This window comes from Triticum dicoccoides, chromosome 5B, assembly GCF_002162155.2.
Source record: "Triticum dicoccoides isolate Atlit2015 ecotype Zavitan chromosome 5B, WEW_v2.0, whole genome shotgun sequence".
Classification (NCBI taxonomy): domain Eukaryota; kingdom Viridiplantae; phylum Streptophyta; class Magnoliopsida; order Poales; family Poaceae; genus Triticum; species Triticum dicoccoides.
Window position 1 is genome coordinate 720,000,027 of NC_041389.1, and position 18,167 is coordinate 720,018,193.

General features: G+C 51.9%; 1 protein-coding gene across 2 annotated transcripts; it reads left to right on the forward strand.

Annotated features, from left to right (window-relative positions):
• Nucleotides 1-14,009: 14,009 nt before the first annotated feature.
• LOC119312972 (putative F-box protein PP2-B12) lies at nucleotides 14,010-16,221 on the forward strand. Of its 2 annotated transcripts, none has more exons than XM_037588772.1 (3): nucleotides 14,010-14,310; nucleotides 14,458-14,576; nucleotides 15,661-16,221. In XM_037588772.1, exons 1-3 carry the CDS (start codon nucleotides 14,029-14,031, stop codon nucleotides 16,151-16,153), a joined length of 894 nt encoding a protein of 297 aa, XP_037444669.1. In that variant the 5' UTR covers nucleotides 14,010-14,028; the 3' UTR covers nucleotides 16,154-16,221. The 2 variants fall into 2 exon arrangements, with proteins under 2 accessions (XP_037444669.1, XP_037444670.1); XM_037588773.1 differs by having other exon boundaries at nucleotides 15,670-16,221.
• The last annotated feature ends 1,946 nt before the right edge of the window (nucleotides 16,222-18,167 follow it).

Consider the following 18,167-nt stretch of genomic DNA (forward strand, 5'->3'; position numbering starts at 1 on the left):
GGCATTGTTCTGCCCGATATCATAAAGACCGAATACCTCAGGGAGTGTTCGGCGTCTCGAGTTAGGCCTTATATGCATCAGCTCTGAATCATGTCTTTGGTCAAATGTTGGGTTTGCCCGGCTCCTGTGTTTTGCTGCCTTACGTTCCGTATCATCGGCTAACGCGGCACCGAGAGAACTACTACGATTATGCCCCGGTTCGGCCGGGCGAGCGCCTCAGTAGAGAAAGCCGAAAACTGACTGTCATGATATAGCGAGACACTGGTCAACCACTCGATCGACCACTGGAATGTTTAGAATTCCTCCGCTTTGACGAAGGACCGCTTCCCGGTCAGGCACATATGCGCCCCGAGTTCGGAGAGCGCGGTGCCTCTAGGGGCTATATAGTAGCCCCACCATCGAGCTCCTATGGCTAAGTGAAAGTGATAAAGCTTTATAGTCCGGTTGCCTAGTATGCTATGCTATCACCTCCTTCAAAGGACCAAGACGTTGGATTAAGTGTGAAAAAGCACATTTTTTTGCAAACAACCCCGCACTCTGTGCGAGGGGACTGAAGCCAAAGACTGCCATCTTTCAGGATTATCTGTAAAACGGCTGCACAGGAGATAGTTCAATACTTGAACGCACAAGTATAAAAAGCTGTTTTATTATAAACATGATCTTAGAAATCATACATATCATTTAAACAAAATATCTTTCGAGCACTGCGACTCTATTAAACGAGCGCCCTGTAGGACTTCCTCAAAATAGTGCTCGGCGGGCAATCGGCTTTCGCCCGAACCCTGGGATGCAACAGCGGTGGCATCCATCTCTGCCCAGTATGTCTTAACACGGGCGAGAGCCATCCGTGCACCCTCTATGCATGCCGACCGCTTCATCGCCTTGATATGCGGCACCGCCCCAAGGAATTGCTGCAACAAGCCAAAATAGCTCTTCGGCTTGGGCCCTTCCGACCACAGATGAGTGACCACATCCGTCATGGCAAGTCCGGACAATCTATTCAACTCAGCCCACTCAACCAGCCGATCACTCAACGGAAGTGGACGCTCCGGACTATGGAATTGAGACCAGAAAAGCTCTTCCATTTTGTGATCCTCCTGGCTTCGGAAGTGCACGACTGCGTCTGCCGCACTCACTGCCAAATCCAGATAAGGATCCTCCGCATTGCACAATCGGCCCAGCTGAGCATACTTCGGATCCGTAAACTTTCTACGAAGCATAAAGGGCTTTCCAGCCACAATATCTCCAACCTGACGCAGTTCCTCCTTCATAGCCCGCATCGCACTACGGGCATCCTTGGCTTCGGTGTCGGCCTTCTTCAGGTCCTCTTGCTCCGCTCGGCGTTCTCTTTCAAGAAACCTCCTGGCGGTCGGTAGCATCTTTTAATTTCGCGGCCATTCCGGCCATCTCCTCCCTGCTTCGGCAGTGAGCAGCCTTCTCGGCTTCTAGCTCTTCCGTTGCCTTCGAGGCAGCCGCCTCGCTTTTTCTGGCCTGCTCCTTGGCCCGAGCAAGCTCTGCTCGAAGATCTTCCACAGCAGCGGCACCATCTGCATCAAGCATACAAATTGTAAGGAGTGGGCGTCAGCTCCCTTACTAGGCGACCGCGGAACAACCACATACCTTGCGACTCATCAAGTCGTTTATTGACCAGCGCGATGTCCGCATCCGCAACGTCGAGTTGCATCTTCAGCTCGGCAACTCTATCAGTTTGGCTGGCCACCGAACGTTGCGCCACCTGCATAGGAAAGGCGACAATATTTAACTGAGAAAATGATCCTCGGCACGCTGTCGCTTTCGACAGCATACCAAGTCTCAGGGGCTACTATCTATACAGGGCGCACTTCATGTGCAAAACTGTCAAAAGGTATGTCATTTTTTGCGTACCTCAAACCCCGTCAGCAAACTTCCGGCGCCTTCACACAACCCGCTTTCGGCGAACAAGATCTTCTCAATCACCATATTCATTAATATGCGGTGATCTTCTGAGATAGACGCCCTCTTGAGCAAATCCTGCAGCTCCACCGACCGTATTCCAATAGGTGCCGAACTCTCCGGCCCCGCCGGACTCGGGGAAATGCTCCGTGACGACACCTCAGGGTCGTCCGCCCCGCACGACGGGCGGCAGAGGGAGGTGTTTCACTCTCCATCATCTCCGGACGAAGGTCTCCCGAAGATGAGCTGTGCTGAGATGGGCTGAGATCCAAACTACAAGGAGAAAACTTAGGTTACCCTTAAAAATTAAGCAGGGGTGTCCACTATTACAAAGTCCCCCTTTTTTACTTATGGCTCGCTGGAGGGCTGATTCCTCTGCGGAGACAGTGCGGCCGGGGCTCTTCCCGGCACAGGACCTTCCGGCACAGATTTCTTTCCCCGCTTTGAGGCCTTCGCCTCCGGGTCTTCGGAAGCGGTCCTCTTCTCCCCCTGGAAGGAGGGATTCTCGATTCCTCCCTTACCAAAAGCATCCTTGGCAGAGGTGGTAGTTTCCCTGTGCCCCCCTTCACCCTCCTCCGAAGGTGCGACCTCTAACATTTTGATTAACACGGGATCCTGCGTGGTCTCAGGGAGGGGGGCCGGATACCGTATCAGTTTCGCTTGCGCTATCCACTCCTGTCGAAGGCATAGCTGGTTAAAAGGCAAACCCATGATAAGTAAATGGACGACGTGTCCGGACGCAGGGCTACTTACTTGAGTATCCGGGCGATTGCAGCTTAGGCCAGCATCCTCGGTCAAGTCCGGACGCATCTCTTGCGATTCGAAGAACAGTTTGTACATGTGAAACCCATGAAGTGTTGAAGAGCTCGTGGCCCCTCCGGATTGAATTCCCACAGGCGGAGGGGGCGACGTTTGCAGGGTAGTAGGCGCCGGATCAACATATCCTGTACCACTACAACCAGATTAATCCCCCTTTCTTGGAGGCCTCGAATCCGGTCCTGCAATAGGGGAACGTCTTTAGACGGCCCCTAGTCACGCCCCTTGTTGATCCATGACGACAGCCGTTGTGGAGGGCCCGAGCGGAAAACGGGCGGCGGCCTCTGCCTGCTGCCCCTGGGAGCGGTAATATAGAACCGCTCCTGTTGCCACAAGCCGAGCTCCTCCTGAAAAGAGCCCTCGGATCATGGAGCATCGGCCCTCTTGCTTATAACCACCCCGCCGCACTCCGCCTGAAGCCCCTCAGTTATCTTTGGCTCCACGTTGAAGGTTTTGAGCCACAAGCCGAAGTGAGGGGTAATGCGGAGGAAGGCTTCACAGACGACAATGAATGATGAGATGTGGAGGATGGACTCCGGAGCCAAGTCATGGAATTCCAGCCCATAGTAAAACATGAGCCCCCTCACGAAGGGATCCGTCGAGAAGCCTAGACCCCGACGGAGGTGAGTCACGAACACGACGATCTCACCGGGCTCGGGAGTAGGAATAGCTTGCCCTCGGGCAGGTAGCCTATGCGAAATCTCGTAGGTTAAGTACTTGGCCTCTCTCAGCTTTAGCACGTCCTCTTCCGTGACGGAGGAGGGCATCCACCGGCCTCGTAGGACGGGGCCGGACATTGTCGAAGGTCGAAGGTACCTGAATCTAGAGCCCTGGGTGTTGGAACTCGGGGCGAGGGGCGGATTCGATAGAGAAAAAGAATGGACCTTGGTCTCATTATAAAGGGGAAGAATACCAAGAGCCGTCCTCGTGACCGTTTGGAACCCGCCTTCGATGGAGGGGGCGTGGCAATGGGTGCGGTTGGGTTACCCACATCCGTATTTATGGGAATCCCGGAATAAGGGGAACACGATTTCTGCTTCGACAAGACGTGCCAAGGAAACCGTCTCGCTAAACGCACTGAGGTGGTGCGATATAAACGATTCTAGTAAAGGCTTGGTAGTGGTGTGACGTCATGCCACAAAACACGTCAGCAGATTGAACTTGTGTAAATATTATTCTCTCTACGGTGGTATGTGGAATTTATTTTGCAGAGCCGGACACTATCCTGGTGTTCACAATCTTCTATAAATTATTCGGAGGAAGAACCCGCCTTGCAATGCCGAAGACAATATGCACGCCAGACTCGTCGTCATTGAAGCCTGGTTCAGGGGCTACTGAGGGAGTCCTGGATTAGGGGGTGTCCGGATAGCCGAACTATCACCATCGGCCGGACTCCAAGACTATAAAGATACAAGATTGAAGACTTCGTCCCGTGTCCGGATGGGACTTTTCTTAGCGTGGAAGGCAAGCTTGGCGATACGGATATGTAGATCTCCTACCATTGTAACCGACTCTGTGTAACCCTAGCCCTCTCCGGTGTCTATATAAACCGGATGGCTTTAGTCCATAGGACGAACAACAATCATACCATAGGCTAGCTTCTAGGGTTTAGCCTCCTTGATCTCGTGGTAGATCTACTCTTGTAACACACATCTTCAATATTAATCAAGCAGGACGTAGGGTTTAACCTCCATCAAGAGGGCCGAAACCTGGGTAAAAACATCGTGTCCCTCGTCTCCTGTTACCATTCGCCTAGATGCACAGTTCGGGACCCCCTACCCGAGATCTGCCGGTTTTGACACCGACAGAGGCTAAACCCTAGAAGCTAGCCTATGGTATGATTGTTGTTCGTCCTATGGACTAAATCCATCCGGTTTATATAGACACCGGAGAGGGCTAGGGTTACATAGAGTCGGTTACAATGGTAGGAGATCTACATATCCGTATCGCCAAGCTTGCCTTCCACGCCAAGGAAAGTCCCATCCGGACACGGGACGAAGTCTTCAATCTTGTATCTTCATAGTCTTGGAGTCCGGCCGATGATGATAGTTCGGCTATCCGGACACCCCCTAATCCAGGACTCCCTCACCACCCTTGCACCTTCGACCTTGACCGCTCGTTGATGTGTTCAAAACTTTGCTCAGTAATCCTCCCCGCGGCCGTTGGAAGGCCAAGGTATTTCTCGGACATTGCCTCCCTATATATCTGGAGGGCGTTCTTAACACCCCTTTTAACGGACGCCCCACTGTTTGGGCTAAAATAAACTGAGCTCTTCATTTTGTTTGCACTTTGCCCCGAGCCCACACTGTATTGTTCCAAAATCTCGCTTAACCTGGTAGCACTCCTTGAGTCAGCTTTCATGAAGATCAAGCAATCATCTGCAAAGAGGAGATGTGATATCCAAGGTGCAGAAGCACTCAATCGGAAGCCCCTATCAATCCAGCCACCATCGTAGTTTAGGAGCATAGAGGAGAGACCCTCCCCACATAGAAGAAATAGGTATGGCGATATCGGGTCTCCTTGACGAAAACCTCTTGAAGGTAAAAAGGCTGGTAACAACTCACCATTGACCTTCACTTGGAAGCTTACGGTGTTTACACATCTCATAATAAGAGAAAACCATCGTTCTTGAAAACCCATTTGGTGCATTATCCCTTCCAAATATGACCATTCCACTCGGTCATACGCCTTTATCATGTCAATCTTTACCGCACACCATCCTTGCTTCCCTCTCTTCCTTTTCATCGAATGTATACATTCATAAGCCACTAGGATGTTGTCGGTAATCAATCGTCCCGGCACGAAGGCACTTTGCTCCTCTGCAATAATCTCATCAAGGATCTCTTTCAAACGGTTAGCAAGTACCTTCGAGCATATTTTATAGAGAACATTACATAGAGATATTGGTCTATACTGAGTGATATTTTGCGGATTTCTCACCTTTGGTATAAGAACAATAATCGTGCTGTTCACTGTGTCCGGCATTTGTCCTCCGTTCAAAAAACCTAGGACAGCCATAGTAACATCAGGCCCTATCAGCTCCCAATGTTTCTGGTAGAAAGCAGCGTGAAAGCCATCTCTCCCGCGCGCCTTTGAAGGCCCCATAGCAAAAACTGCAGCCCTCACTTCTTCCTCCTTGAACGGCCGCAACAATCGTTCATTCATGGGTTCTGTAATTTTATGTGGCACGTGGTGAAGAACTGCTTGAACATCCGTGTGTTCCTGCGCCGTGTACAAGCTAGTATAAAACTGCTGTACCTCTGCATGTATATCTTGCTTGGTCTCGCATATAGAACCATCCGCGGCTTGCAATCTTCGTATACGATTCCTACTCTTTCGGGCAGCTGCACGAGCTTGGAAAAAACCCGTCTTACGGTCACCCGCCTTAAGCCAGTCCGCTCTCGATCTTTGGCGGGCCATGATTTCTTCCTTGTGCAGTAGATCAGAGAGCTGGCGGCATAGATCCTTCTCCTTCTTGGTCGGTCCCCTAAACAGTGAGTTCGACCTTTCCGTTTCATACTCCTTACGTACTTTCTTTATCTTCCTTCTAACATCCCCAAACTTCTTTGTCTTCCATCCCGTAAGCTGAGTTTGCATGGTAGATAGGGCCTCCTCAATACCGTGTAAACCCTGCAGACCCGCACCTTGGCGCCACCCTTGTAGAACGGTGGAATCGTATGTGTCATCTTTCTGCCAAGCTTCCTCATGCATGAATGTGCGTGTATATCTGTCCGTGGCCTCTGCCACCCTCTTCAAGTTTATAGCTAGCAGGCAGTGATCAGATTTTGGGCTCATCACATGCTTGACAACCGATGCCGATTTCCACGACATCATTGCTGGGTTCATTAGAAACCTATCGAGTCTTACTTTCACATTTGAGTCGCCATGCTGCATGTTATCCCAAGTGAAAGGGACTCCCTGGTACCCCATGTCTTGCAGCTCACAATCGTCAAGACACTGACGGAAACCATCCATTTGCCATTCCGGCCGATCTTGGGCTCCAAAGTATTCAGAACTATGTGTAATTTCATTGAAATCGCCTCCGCACAACCAAGGTGCATCACTTTGAGCTTTGAGCCAACGTAACAAATTCCAACTTTCCGCGCGTTCACTTCTTCTTGCTTTCGCGTAGAAGCCAGTAAACCGCCACACTTTATTGTCTCCACTTATGTTTTTCACCATTACATCAATATGTTGATCAGAGAAATTATTCAGAGTCACATCTACATCTTTTGACCAAAACAAAGCCAAGCCGCCGCTCAGACCGGCGCTATTAACTGGGTAACAACCTTCGAAACCAAGCCTATTAGTAAGTTCACTAACTCTTCTCCCCTCGATCTTTGTCTCACACAGAAAGACCAGGGCGGGACCTTCCATCTTCACTAGATCGTGAAGCTCTCGAACTGTCTCCGGGTTCCCAAGCCTGCGACAGTTCCAAGATAAGCAATTCATTGCGAACCGCGGGACTGCTGCCCAGCCTCCGCGATAATATTTGCAGCCCCATCAGCTGCTTTTTTCTTCTTGGAGTCGCGACTGTCATCCCTTGAGCCCGACGACTCGCTCTCCTTGTTCTGTCTCTTCTTCAGCACTGTCTCACTGTCCTGCAGCAGTAGAGCGGTGTTACTCCGCCCACATGCATTCATGTTATCCATATCAACTCGTCGATAGACCGTGGTTGGGCCTCTCCTTCCTCGATTTCCTCGACCATTCGACCTCCTTCCTCGAGCATTGAACTGGTAGACCGTTTGCTTCACCCTGCCCTCGGACTGTTTTTGAGGTGAATTGACTTCCAACCCCGGTTCCACCTCCTCCTCTGTAGCATTCGATTCTTTCTGTCTCCCACCATTACCGGTGCCCTCTTGCTTGTAGGATGGAGCTCCACCCCAACCCCTGTTTTTACTCAGAGAATGCCTCAACGCCTCACGGTATGGTGGTCGCCCATATTCGTCCCTCCCCGCAGGTGTAGGACACATCAACTCTGCATGTCCCAGTAGCCCACAAGAGAAGCAAAAGTAGGGCAAATTTTCGTATTGGATGTCAAAAAACTATGTTATTTTTGTTTTTGCCTTCTCCAATTGCACCGAACGCATCAAAGGTTCATCCACACGGATCCATGATCTGAATCTCAAGCAGTCACCAAAAGCAAACCCTTTTTCATCCGCATCCAGGGCTATGACTTCTCCAACCATAGCTGCAATGCGCTTCGGCCATGGTGGACACAACAAGTTGAACGGAAGGTTGATCACCCGCACCCATACCTTAATCTTTTCAAACTTCAGCTCCGAGGGACGTGATCTGATGTTAAACCTTTCCAAACCCACACAATGTTTTCCAACCATCCATGGACCCCCGTCGAAGATCCGATTACTGTCACGCTTGTTCATGAAACTCGCCACAAAGACGTCCTCGCCCGACGGCCTGAAATTCAGTCCCCTTGGATTACCCCACGCTGGGCGTAGCGCATCTCCAATGGTATTCACATGAAGTATCTTCCTATGCAACACTTTCCCAATCAGAGCATGGAGCTCATCTTCCATCTGATCTTCCTCATCATCCACTACTAGTTTTGCCTTCTCCTTCTCTGTCAGATCCAACCTATCCATCATCTCCTCCACTGACGCTGTCTCCGTCGTCTTCCCTCTCCTTCCTCCCGTGGCGCTCGACTCCACCATCTACGTCTCGCCTCCGCCCCGAACCCCTTCTCCCGTGGCGCCGCCAAGGGTGGGTAGGGACACAAGGATCCCCCCGTGATCACCCCGAGCGAGCAAGCTGCAAGGATCAGGGATCGCGGGTAGCCGGAGGTCAGCGATCAGCAAACCCTAGACTTGCGACCCGAGATCGCCTCGTGCGCCGCCTTGCCACTCGAAACCCTAGGAAAACGTTTCGGGGCTTTCAGTGGATTGAACCTGGGTTCAATGGGGGTGGAATAAAACATGTGATGTTTACCCCAACTTGTGTATGTGTAATCTTCTATAGTTTTTTTTACTGGGTACACGGAAGAATATAAAGATTTCATTGATGGAGATTACTTTTGTTCAACTATTGAGTTTTTAAAAAATGATGACGTCTAGAAGTATTAAATAAGTCCAAGCCTACAAGATCACCCCTAGAAATATAGAAACTACAACGGGCCAAGGAAGAATTTGTCTGATTTTATCCGTCGTTAGTAGTTTCCATTTTACTTTTGCGGTGTATTGCAGAATTTTTGTATAATCTGTAAAGTCAGATTTTTTTAAGAGTAAAAGGGCTCGATCAATGTCCCGGTCCGTTGCATTCCAATGAAATCAGGGTGTTCAGTTCTTAAATCATAAAAAGGCTGCTGAGGACACCAGAGCAGAGATCACTGCCTGGGCACTCACAACCAATTCTAAAAAAAAACATAAGGGCCATAGCCACTACGCACATAAACATCATTCGTACATGAACGCACCGCATGCTCATTGCCAGAATTCCTCAACATATAGATAGATCCCTAAAGCTTGCACCTACTGTTAGAAGGGAGAAAGAGGATTGTTGGAATAGTCTTTGTATTGCTTGAGCCTCGTGGGCATATATATAGGAGTACATGATCATCTTGGAGTACAAGACAAGACAGGACAAATCCTAGTCTATCTTATGTTTCCTAAAGAATCAATATACTCAACATCCCCCCGCAGTCACAATGGTAGCGACGCAGACGATGAGACTGGAGAAGAATCCGAAGGCAAGCCGACGGACACCCCCCCTCCCCCACAGCCGTAACAGTCGATGCATCGCGGAGTTCTGGCTGGAGTGAAAACCGACGAGGTTGCTCAAGCAGGCGGTAGCCCTTTGTGCCGTTTGTCGATGTAGCCGAGAGTGTGGGTGGTGGAGCCGTGGTCGAGGTAGCCGTGCGAAGAATGTCGTGGTCGATGTCGAGTCGGGGTAGCTGGTGTCAAGGAAGTCGCCGTGGAGCCGCGGGCGCAAGGAGGCGCCGAGTTAGTCGTGGGCGCAGTGGTGTCGAAGTAGTGGTGCGTCAGGAAGGAGATGATGTTGACAACGCGGCGCGCCGGGGTTGCCAACCCCGGGGACACATCGTAGACGAAGGCACGCGTTGGTGTTGCCAGCACCGGGCATGCGTAGACGGACGAAGACGAAGTTGACGAAGCACCGCATCAGGCTTGCCGGGCCCGGGGACACGTCATGGACGAAGGCACGCGACGGTGTTGCCAGCACCGGGCATGCGTGGACTGGGACCTGCACGAGCTGTTCGCCATGTCGAAGAAGTCGGAGAGGCCAGCAGAGAAGGACTCGACGATGGTTGCGGCGCCAATCGGCGGGGCCAATGTTGCCCGCGGTTGTCGGAGTAGATGAAGCGGTCGGGGTAGATGACGGCGACGCTGGCGACGGGCTGGTGCTGGGTGAAGACGAATGGGGTGGACAGGCGGTGGTGGCTACGGGGGTAGCGGCGGCGGCGGCAGAAGAAGAGCGGCGGCAGCGGCCTGACGGCGGCGGCGGCGGCTAGGTTAGGAGCGCGGCGGCGGTGCTCGAAGTAGGCGAAGAACCTGACAGCGTGACGAAGACCGGCGCGGACGGTGGCGTTCCCGCGCCAAAGGAGGTGGTGCGGCGCATGCCACAGGAAGTCGACGCGCGGGGACGGCGGTGGACCGCGGGCCGCGGCGCTACGGCCCGAAGGGGTGACGCAGCGGCGGCGGGCAGGTCGGGGCGACGACAGAAGACCTCGGGACGGTCGCAGGGACCGCGGGCCGCGGTGCTACAGCCCGAAGGGGCGGCACAGCGGCGGAGCGCGGGGTGGTGCAACCGCGTGGACGGCCTCGAGACGGCGGCGTGGACCGCGTGCCACGCTCGCTACGGCCCGACGGGTCGACGCAGCGGCGGCGCGAGGGTCGGTGCAGCCACGGGGACGGCCTGGAGCGGACGGCCTCGGGGTGGCGGTTGATCGCGGGCCGCGGCACTACGGCCCGAAGGGGCGACGCAGCGGTGACGCGGGTCGGTGCAATCGGGAGAAGAACCACGGGGCGGCGGCGCTGCGGCCCGACGGGGCGACGCAGCGGCAGCCCGTTGCTCGATCGGCGGAGGGGCGCGCTGAACTCGGAGACGATCTTCACGGGACCTGCGGAGGCGCGCGTAACTGACGGGCCAGGTCGGTCGCGCGGCGTAGATGAGGCGGATCGCGGCGGCGAGCGGGTGATCAAGCCGATCGCGCGCGAGGTCGGGGACGCCGCTCGGTGGAGGCGTGGTGGCGGCGGAGTCCAAGATGAAGCCGGCGGCGGCGGGCGACAGGGCGGCTATGATTGGCCGCCGCATGGCGCGAGGCCGCCGGGTCGGGGTGATGCAGGAGTCCCGGTCGGAGCAGGGCGGTGACGGCCGACGTAGAGCGATGGGCGGGCCGGCGCGCGGACGACGGCCTTGAGGGCTGCCTGTCACGCGACGCCGCCGGGTCGGTGAAGAAGCCGGCCGGTTGCGCCGATGTCGGAGTAGAGGCGCGAGGTGTCAACGGCGGCGGTGGGTGACGCAAACTGATCAAGAAAAGATCAGAAAACCAAAAAGTAGACGCCGATCAAAACGACCGACGAAAGAGAGAAAAATCCGGATCAAAGGATCGGGAAAAAGACTCTCTAGGGCAGCCGGCCAACACGGCCGGCGGACGAACCCTAGGTACGGGCGGCGCGGCCCCCGGCGGCGGTCATGGAGGCCGACCGCCCCGGGGGCGACGCGCAGGTGCGGAAGCGGCGGCGGCTAGGGTTTAGGATCGACTTGCGATAGATACCATGTTGGAAGGGAGAGAGAGGATTGGTGGAATAGTCTTTGTATTGCTTGAGCCTCGTGGGCATATATATAGGAGTACATGATCATGTTGGAGTACAAGACAAGGCAGGACAAATCCTAGTCTATCTTATGTTTCCTAAAGAATCAATATACTCAACACCTACGATTATATCATGCAGAAAAAACTCCGAATCAGGAAGCAGGGAGAAGAAGTCATTACTTTCTAATACCCAATCCACTAGTGTAGAGACATGACATGTCGTTCATCTTGCATCCCAACGATGGGCACACAACAAAGGAGAGAAAAGACATAGGCCACCCTAGGTAGGTGTCTCAGCCAGGGTGGGGGTACATCACCAACAGAGGGTCTTGAGCTATCTGCTCTAGCTCTCTTGCCACATCTGCCAGCCGATCTTTTGCAACTCTCGAGCATAGCACCACCCGTTGAGATAGAGTTATGGCGAATTTTCGCCAAATCACCTGTATTCCCGAACAATGAGCACGATAAAGAACAACATCATTGCAAAGTTTCCACAACAACCACATTGTAGCTGCATGTGCCACATTCGCAGCACGATGATGTTATCACTGGCCCACTGGAAATATTTCTAAGTTAATCTCATGATTAAAATTAGTAAGTTCAGTAACAACACTCCACGACTTCAAAGTAACTGAACACTCAAAGAAGAGGTGACCACATATTTATGGTTCTGAGCAGAAAACACAGGTTTCTATAAAGTCAGATTGGTAGTAATTAAAAAGACCTCGCGAAAAAAAGTTGGTGATAAAAAGATGTTTGTTTATTTAAAAGACACTTGAACTAAAAAACCACAACACTTTTTTTTAGTATGTTGCGTTAGCCGAGCCTTGAACTCAAGACATCTTAGCTTCAATACCATGTAGTAATTCATTGCTTTAGCCAATGCGATCAAAAGACTAATCTTATTGAAGAGACTAGCCAATATATTTATACATCAACAACCACAACATTTATTTTGAAACGGAGGAAATAACTAGCTGGCCAGTAGAGGAAACGGGTTCAACCACAACACTTATGTTGGTTGTCCCACTCGACGAGGAAGTTATACGGGAAACAAGGCACCAAGGAGACTCCCGAGCCCCAGGGCGCCCCCGCGGGCGACGGGGGCGGAACCTAGCGCGCAGCCGCAGGCCCCTCCCCTCCAGGCCCTCCTCCCCCGCCGCTGTCGGGCAAAGCCCGGCTGACGTGGGTGGCGGCGGGGATCTCGCTCCTCTCTGCTTGGGTCTTGGGCTGGCGCGGGACAGCCCTTCTCAGGTGGAGACGTAGGGCTGCCGCGGGGCTCCTCGGTGCAGTGGCGGGCAGGCAGGATGGCGACATGTGCGTCCCAGGGCGGTGCGGTGGCGTGCTCCTGCTTCTCCAAGGTGCGGCGGTCGTGAGAGATTCGTCTCGAGCGGGAGCGTGCGGGCGGCGCACTGGCCATGTCCGCCCGGATCTGGCTCTATAGGCCTGTTCGTGGCGCGGGTGGTGGAGGAAGTACGGCTGGGCCTCTGCATGGTGCTGGGGCGCTGGTGGTGGCTGGGATCTGACCTCGGTACTGCGACGACGGCATTGTGGGTCTGGTCTCCGGTCAAATCTGATCTGGCCGGTGCGGCCTCCATGCACGGCGGCGGTGATCAGTGGTGGTCCCGTGCACACGATGCTGGATGGAGGGTCCTCGAACGTATCCGGGTGAAAATCTTACTCTTGGCACGTTCCCAAGGTCGGCAATGACGGCGTTTTTCTGCGTCGTCTCCTTCTTGAAGGCATCATCCTGGAGAAGGTCTAGACCCCTATCCACTACCTCCGGGAGAAACCCTAGATCAATCAATCATCTGACAGTGGCACTCATGTGTCGTACTCCACTTGAGGGCGTCATTCTTGGAGGTGTGCACAGGCTCAAGGGACCAGTGGGCGACATCTACGGTGGAGCAGTGTTCCCTGTGACGCATCGACGTCGTGGAGTCTCGGTGGCGAGGCGCAGCAAAGTCTCAGCGACGGATGTGTGATGACGAACGTGCGTAGGGAGGTGGCGCTATCTGGCGCGGTGGGGGCGTCGACGACACCCATGGCAAGGTCGATGCGCCAGTACCTACTCTGAAGATGGATTGATGGAAGACGGCGGCGACGATCTATAAGAGTGCGTCGGACCGGTTTGTGCCCCCAGACCTGGTATGTGGCTTGGTCGGGCCCTCCGGCATTAGATGTTAGGCTAGGTGAGAGATCTGGGTATTCGTCTCACACTTTCTGCACCCTTTCATCAATGGATAGGAGTAGCGACAGATGTTGCTAAGGTGGCGGCTTCAAAGATATTGATGTATTACTTTGTAAGGTCTTTGTGAATAATCAATAAAGTGGTTGCATGTATCTTTCAGATGCAGAGCCCGGAGGGTCATCCTCCTTTTTTAAGAAAAAACTGAGAACTGGGGGCCGGAGATTAATTCCATGACTTGCCCATATATGCAAGTGAGCGCGTGTGCGGTGCGGTTGCATTCGCTGACCCGAAAGATAAGAGCATGGAGCAGTCAAGCAAGGAAAACGGATTAATCCAGCGAGTCCCGGAGGAGTGCCTGACCACAGTCATCGGCCTGACCTCGCCGGCCGACGCCTGCCGCTCCGCTGTGGTGTCCGCCGGCTTCCGGTCAGCGGCGGACTCGGACGCCGTGTGGGAGCGGTTCCTGCCTCTGGACTGCGATGCCGTCCTGGAGCGAGCGGTCCACTTCGTGGATTCCTCCTCCAGGAAGGAGCTCTTCATGGATCTCAGCGACGAGCACGTCCTCCTCGACGACGGCAAAAGGGTGAGTGCTAATTTTCCTGATGCTAAGACGACAAAAAGGTAGATCATCGATTTGTTCGTCGTTTTCTCTGAGCTAGTAGTGATTAATCGATTGGATACATACATGGCTTCTAACGATCTGGTTAATGTACATATATCTATGTGTTAGAGTTTCGGGCTCCAGCGATCGAGTGGCGCCAAATGCTACATGTTATCTGTGAGGGAGATGGCAATCGCTTGGGTTAAAATAGATCTTTACTGGAGAGAGAGGTCGGACCCAGATTCGAGGTAATTCATTCCCATGTACTAGAAGAATTCCTTTTTCTTTAGAAGTCTATGTACAGGAATTCTACTGCACCACATAAACAAGGCTATATATAATACTACTCTAGATTTTTGTTATTGCGTCAGTCACTTCCTTCCTTCTTCCCAACCTTGCTGGAGAAGAATCAGCCCCACTATCTATGCTAGGGAAAAGTCATAGTCTCATCATCTATCTATCTTAGGGGAAAGCTAAGTCACAACCCCATTATCCATCTTAGGGGTTGTGGGGTGGGGGGATGCAGGGGATCGCCGGAGATTCTCACCGGTGGTGCAGGACTTTGAGGGATGGCTGGGGCGGTTGCCAGCAACGGCGGTGGGGAAAGGTTGAGGGAAAGGCGGGGCAGCGAGGCGGTGCGCGGTAGCATCCGCTGACCGCGGGGGTGGGGACAGACGGATGGGGCGGGGTAGGCCGGCGGTTGCAGAAAAAGGATGGATCGGATCATGGCTTGAGGAGGAAGACGGTTGGGAGGAAGAACGTGGCATGTGAGTGGTTAGATGCATATCAGACAGACAAAAAACTAAGTTACTGATGAAACTTTTCTTCTGGCACCTGTCTCCTTTATAGCTAGTACTATTATACTAGTACTTCCTCCGTCCAGGAATAAGTCTACATTTGGCATTTAAAATTTATCCACAAAAAAGTGTAGTTTTATCTTCTCAATGCACTTTAAAATAGAAAAAAATATTTCCCTCTCATCACACGATAATCAAGACCAATAACATTCAACACATGGTCTTCTCACTTTTTAAATGCACTTAACTCATTGAAGGTGGGCTAATTAGAGAGCAGAGAGATGATGACTTGCACATTTCCAATGTATTTTTCACTCCACTGCATAATATGTCCTAAAATTTCTATATGTACACTTACTTGTGGACGGAGGGAGTAGTGTATATATGATACCCCACAAAAAAGTAGTGTATATATGATAATGATAGCAAGATCTCCTTCATGGTCGGTAAATCTACAGTGTGTGCTTATAAATTAAATGTCGATGATTTAATTATACAAGGTTGCCTTGTGTTCCTAATTAATTTGCCTGGCAAGCTTAATTAGGTTCTCCATGGTGGCAGAGCTCATGTCAGTGTGCTGGCTGAGCATCTCTGGCCACATCAGCACCAAGGAGCTCTCTCCGGGCACACACTACGCGGCCTACCTCGTCTTCAAGCTCACTCACGACGCCTCCGGCCTCGCCTCCCCACAGCAGCGATCGGTCCTCTCCGTAGGCGGCCGGCAGGGCTCGACGCACACGGCGTCCCTCCATCCTTGCAACCGGACCGATTCTTCCTGTACCGGCGAAATGGCTGACGGGGAGCCACATGACCACGAGCGAGATGATGGTGTCGTCGTCAGGTACCCGCGGCCACGGGTGGACGGGTGGTTGGAGCTGGAGATGGGCGACTTCCACACAGGTGATAGTGATGACGAGGCTACGGCTGCAGAAGATGTTGACATGATACTCCATGAGTGTGAGGAGCTGCAGTGGAAGAAGGGGCTAATCATCGAAGGCATCGAGATCAGGCCCAAGAAAATTAATTGATTGATTTGCCGTCAGCATGTATGCTCAAATATAAGGTGAACGAAATAAACATTGTTTGGCAATCCCCATCTTGGCGTATTCACTGCCATGCTATAAAAGGTACGTAGATAGAAAGCGTTAGTTTAACCTCTAAGTCATGTTATGTCCCCCCCAAACAAAACAAACTGACCCTTTACCTTAACTAGTTAACTAAAAATATGTCATCTTGAGAAACCACAGTTGAAGCAAAATAGCATGTTTTGATGACAATCTCTAACAAACTAGTTGACACGTTGTTATTCAACTGCAAAATTGTGATGAGAGAAATATGTGTACTTGTACATATGATAAGATGGCAATAGGGATCAGTTAGAAGTTATTAATTGCTTAACTTTAATTTTGTTAAAGGTATACGCTATTGTAATACCTTTTCTCACATATAGAAATTAGTCTTGATGCAGTAGTGTGGATTGCGCGACCGTGAAAAAGGGACATGTTGTTTGTATACTTCTCCTAAATCTTCTATATCTAAATAGCTAGCCCCCACTAACATATTTCTCTCAACATACAAGCATGCCACCTCATCATTCAACATGCATAGGAAAAGGCCAACCTCAACATGCAACTATGCATATTAAAAATCCACTTCAACGTGCAAACATGCATGCATGTAAAATTCCATTCTATTATGGTATTACATCTAATTCTTATATACTTTCAAAAATAATTATTTCAAATATTCACGTATCATATAACCAAAATCTCATTGAAATAATTCAAAATATTCCCGCAACAACGTGCGGGCCATCATCTAATAACTACAAAGTGGATAACATTATTCACATCAACTGAAACATTAATGTTAATGAAAAATATCATAATAACCTCGGATTACCTGGCCCGGTAACTTGAGAATCAATAATGCTAAAAAAATTGGTGAGCAGCCACTTAGTATAAACAATCTTACAACGGACAAATTAATGACCCTAGACGGTTGAATGCCAATATTTAATTTTCTTTCCTTGCTGAATCTAGAAGAGATAAAAATGAACATGCCCTAAACAAACGCAAAGTATGATGCCATGTGAGCCATGTGTCGGATCACCTACCGTACTGCATGCCTATCTCGAGAAGGGTTGGCGAGCTGTGGATGCACATGGGGTGGTGGTGGATATTAGATTGTCTCATATTTTACAGAAGGCGAAGGGGAATCTAACATATAAACCCTCAAGAAGTGCTAGGCACAACCATCGCTCGAGCGCACCGCATCACGCGACGAGTAAAATCCACCGAAAAAACACGCGGGCGCACCACACCACACGAGCGAAATCCACAGCGAGCGAGCGAGCGGTCGTGCTAGGGCCACAGTGATCGAGCAAGAGGAAAAAGCAATCGAACCCTAGCCCCAATCCACAGCCCCGCGCCCCTCACTCCTCCCTCCCTCGTCCGCCGCCACTCCCTCCCACCTCCTCCTCCTACGCCCTAGGAGCCCCGCCGCCTACTGCTACTCCTCCACCGCCTCGCCTCTTCCTCCTCCTTACCTTCCCATCGCTCGTCTTTAGGCTGCAGCGGTGGTTCCCGATCTGAGCCGTCTTCAGGTGCGTGGAGCGACGGAGGTCGGCTCCCTCCTTCTCCACGGTCGCGCGGCGGGAGAGGAGTCAGCCCCGGTGCTCTGCCTCTCCATCCGTCTCCGCAAGCCATCGTCCGATGCCGTCGTTGCCCGCCATCATCTTGCTCGCTGCGTGCTTGCTAGAGAGCCATGTCTTTCCTCGCTGTAGGTTCTGCCATGGCTTTTCTTGGGCAAGTTCTTTTAGGCGATTCTCCCAGAATCGCCCCCTCCCCAGCTTCTCCTAGAATCGTCACTTCATATTTTTTTTACGATCCTAGCTAATTAGACCTTAACTAGATAGGATTGTAAATAATATATATAGTGGCGATTCTGGGAGAAGCTAGGGAGGGGGGCGATTCTCGGAGAATCGCCCAAAAGAACTGGCCCCTTGTCCCGTCCCACTCGCCTCCCCCTCCTTGTCACCCT

Bases quoted from the DNA above. Each gene is read 5' to 3' on its own strand.
- LOC119312972 (XM_037588772.1), top strand. From the start codon at position 14,029: ATGGAGCAGTCAAGCAAGGAAAACGGATTAATCCAGCGAGTCCCGGAG. The intron at 14,311-14,457 runs GTGAGTGCTAAT...TCTATGTGTTAG, and splicing joins TCCTCGACGACGGCAAAAGG to AGTTTCGGGCTCCAGCGATC. The intron at 14,577-15,660 runs GTAATTCATTCC...TTGCCTGGCAAG, and splicing joins AGGTCGGACCCAGATTCGAG to CTTAATTAGGTTCTCCATGG.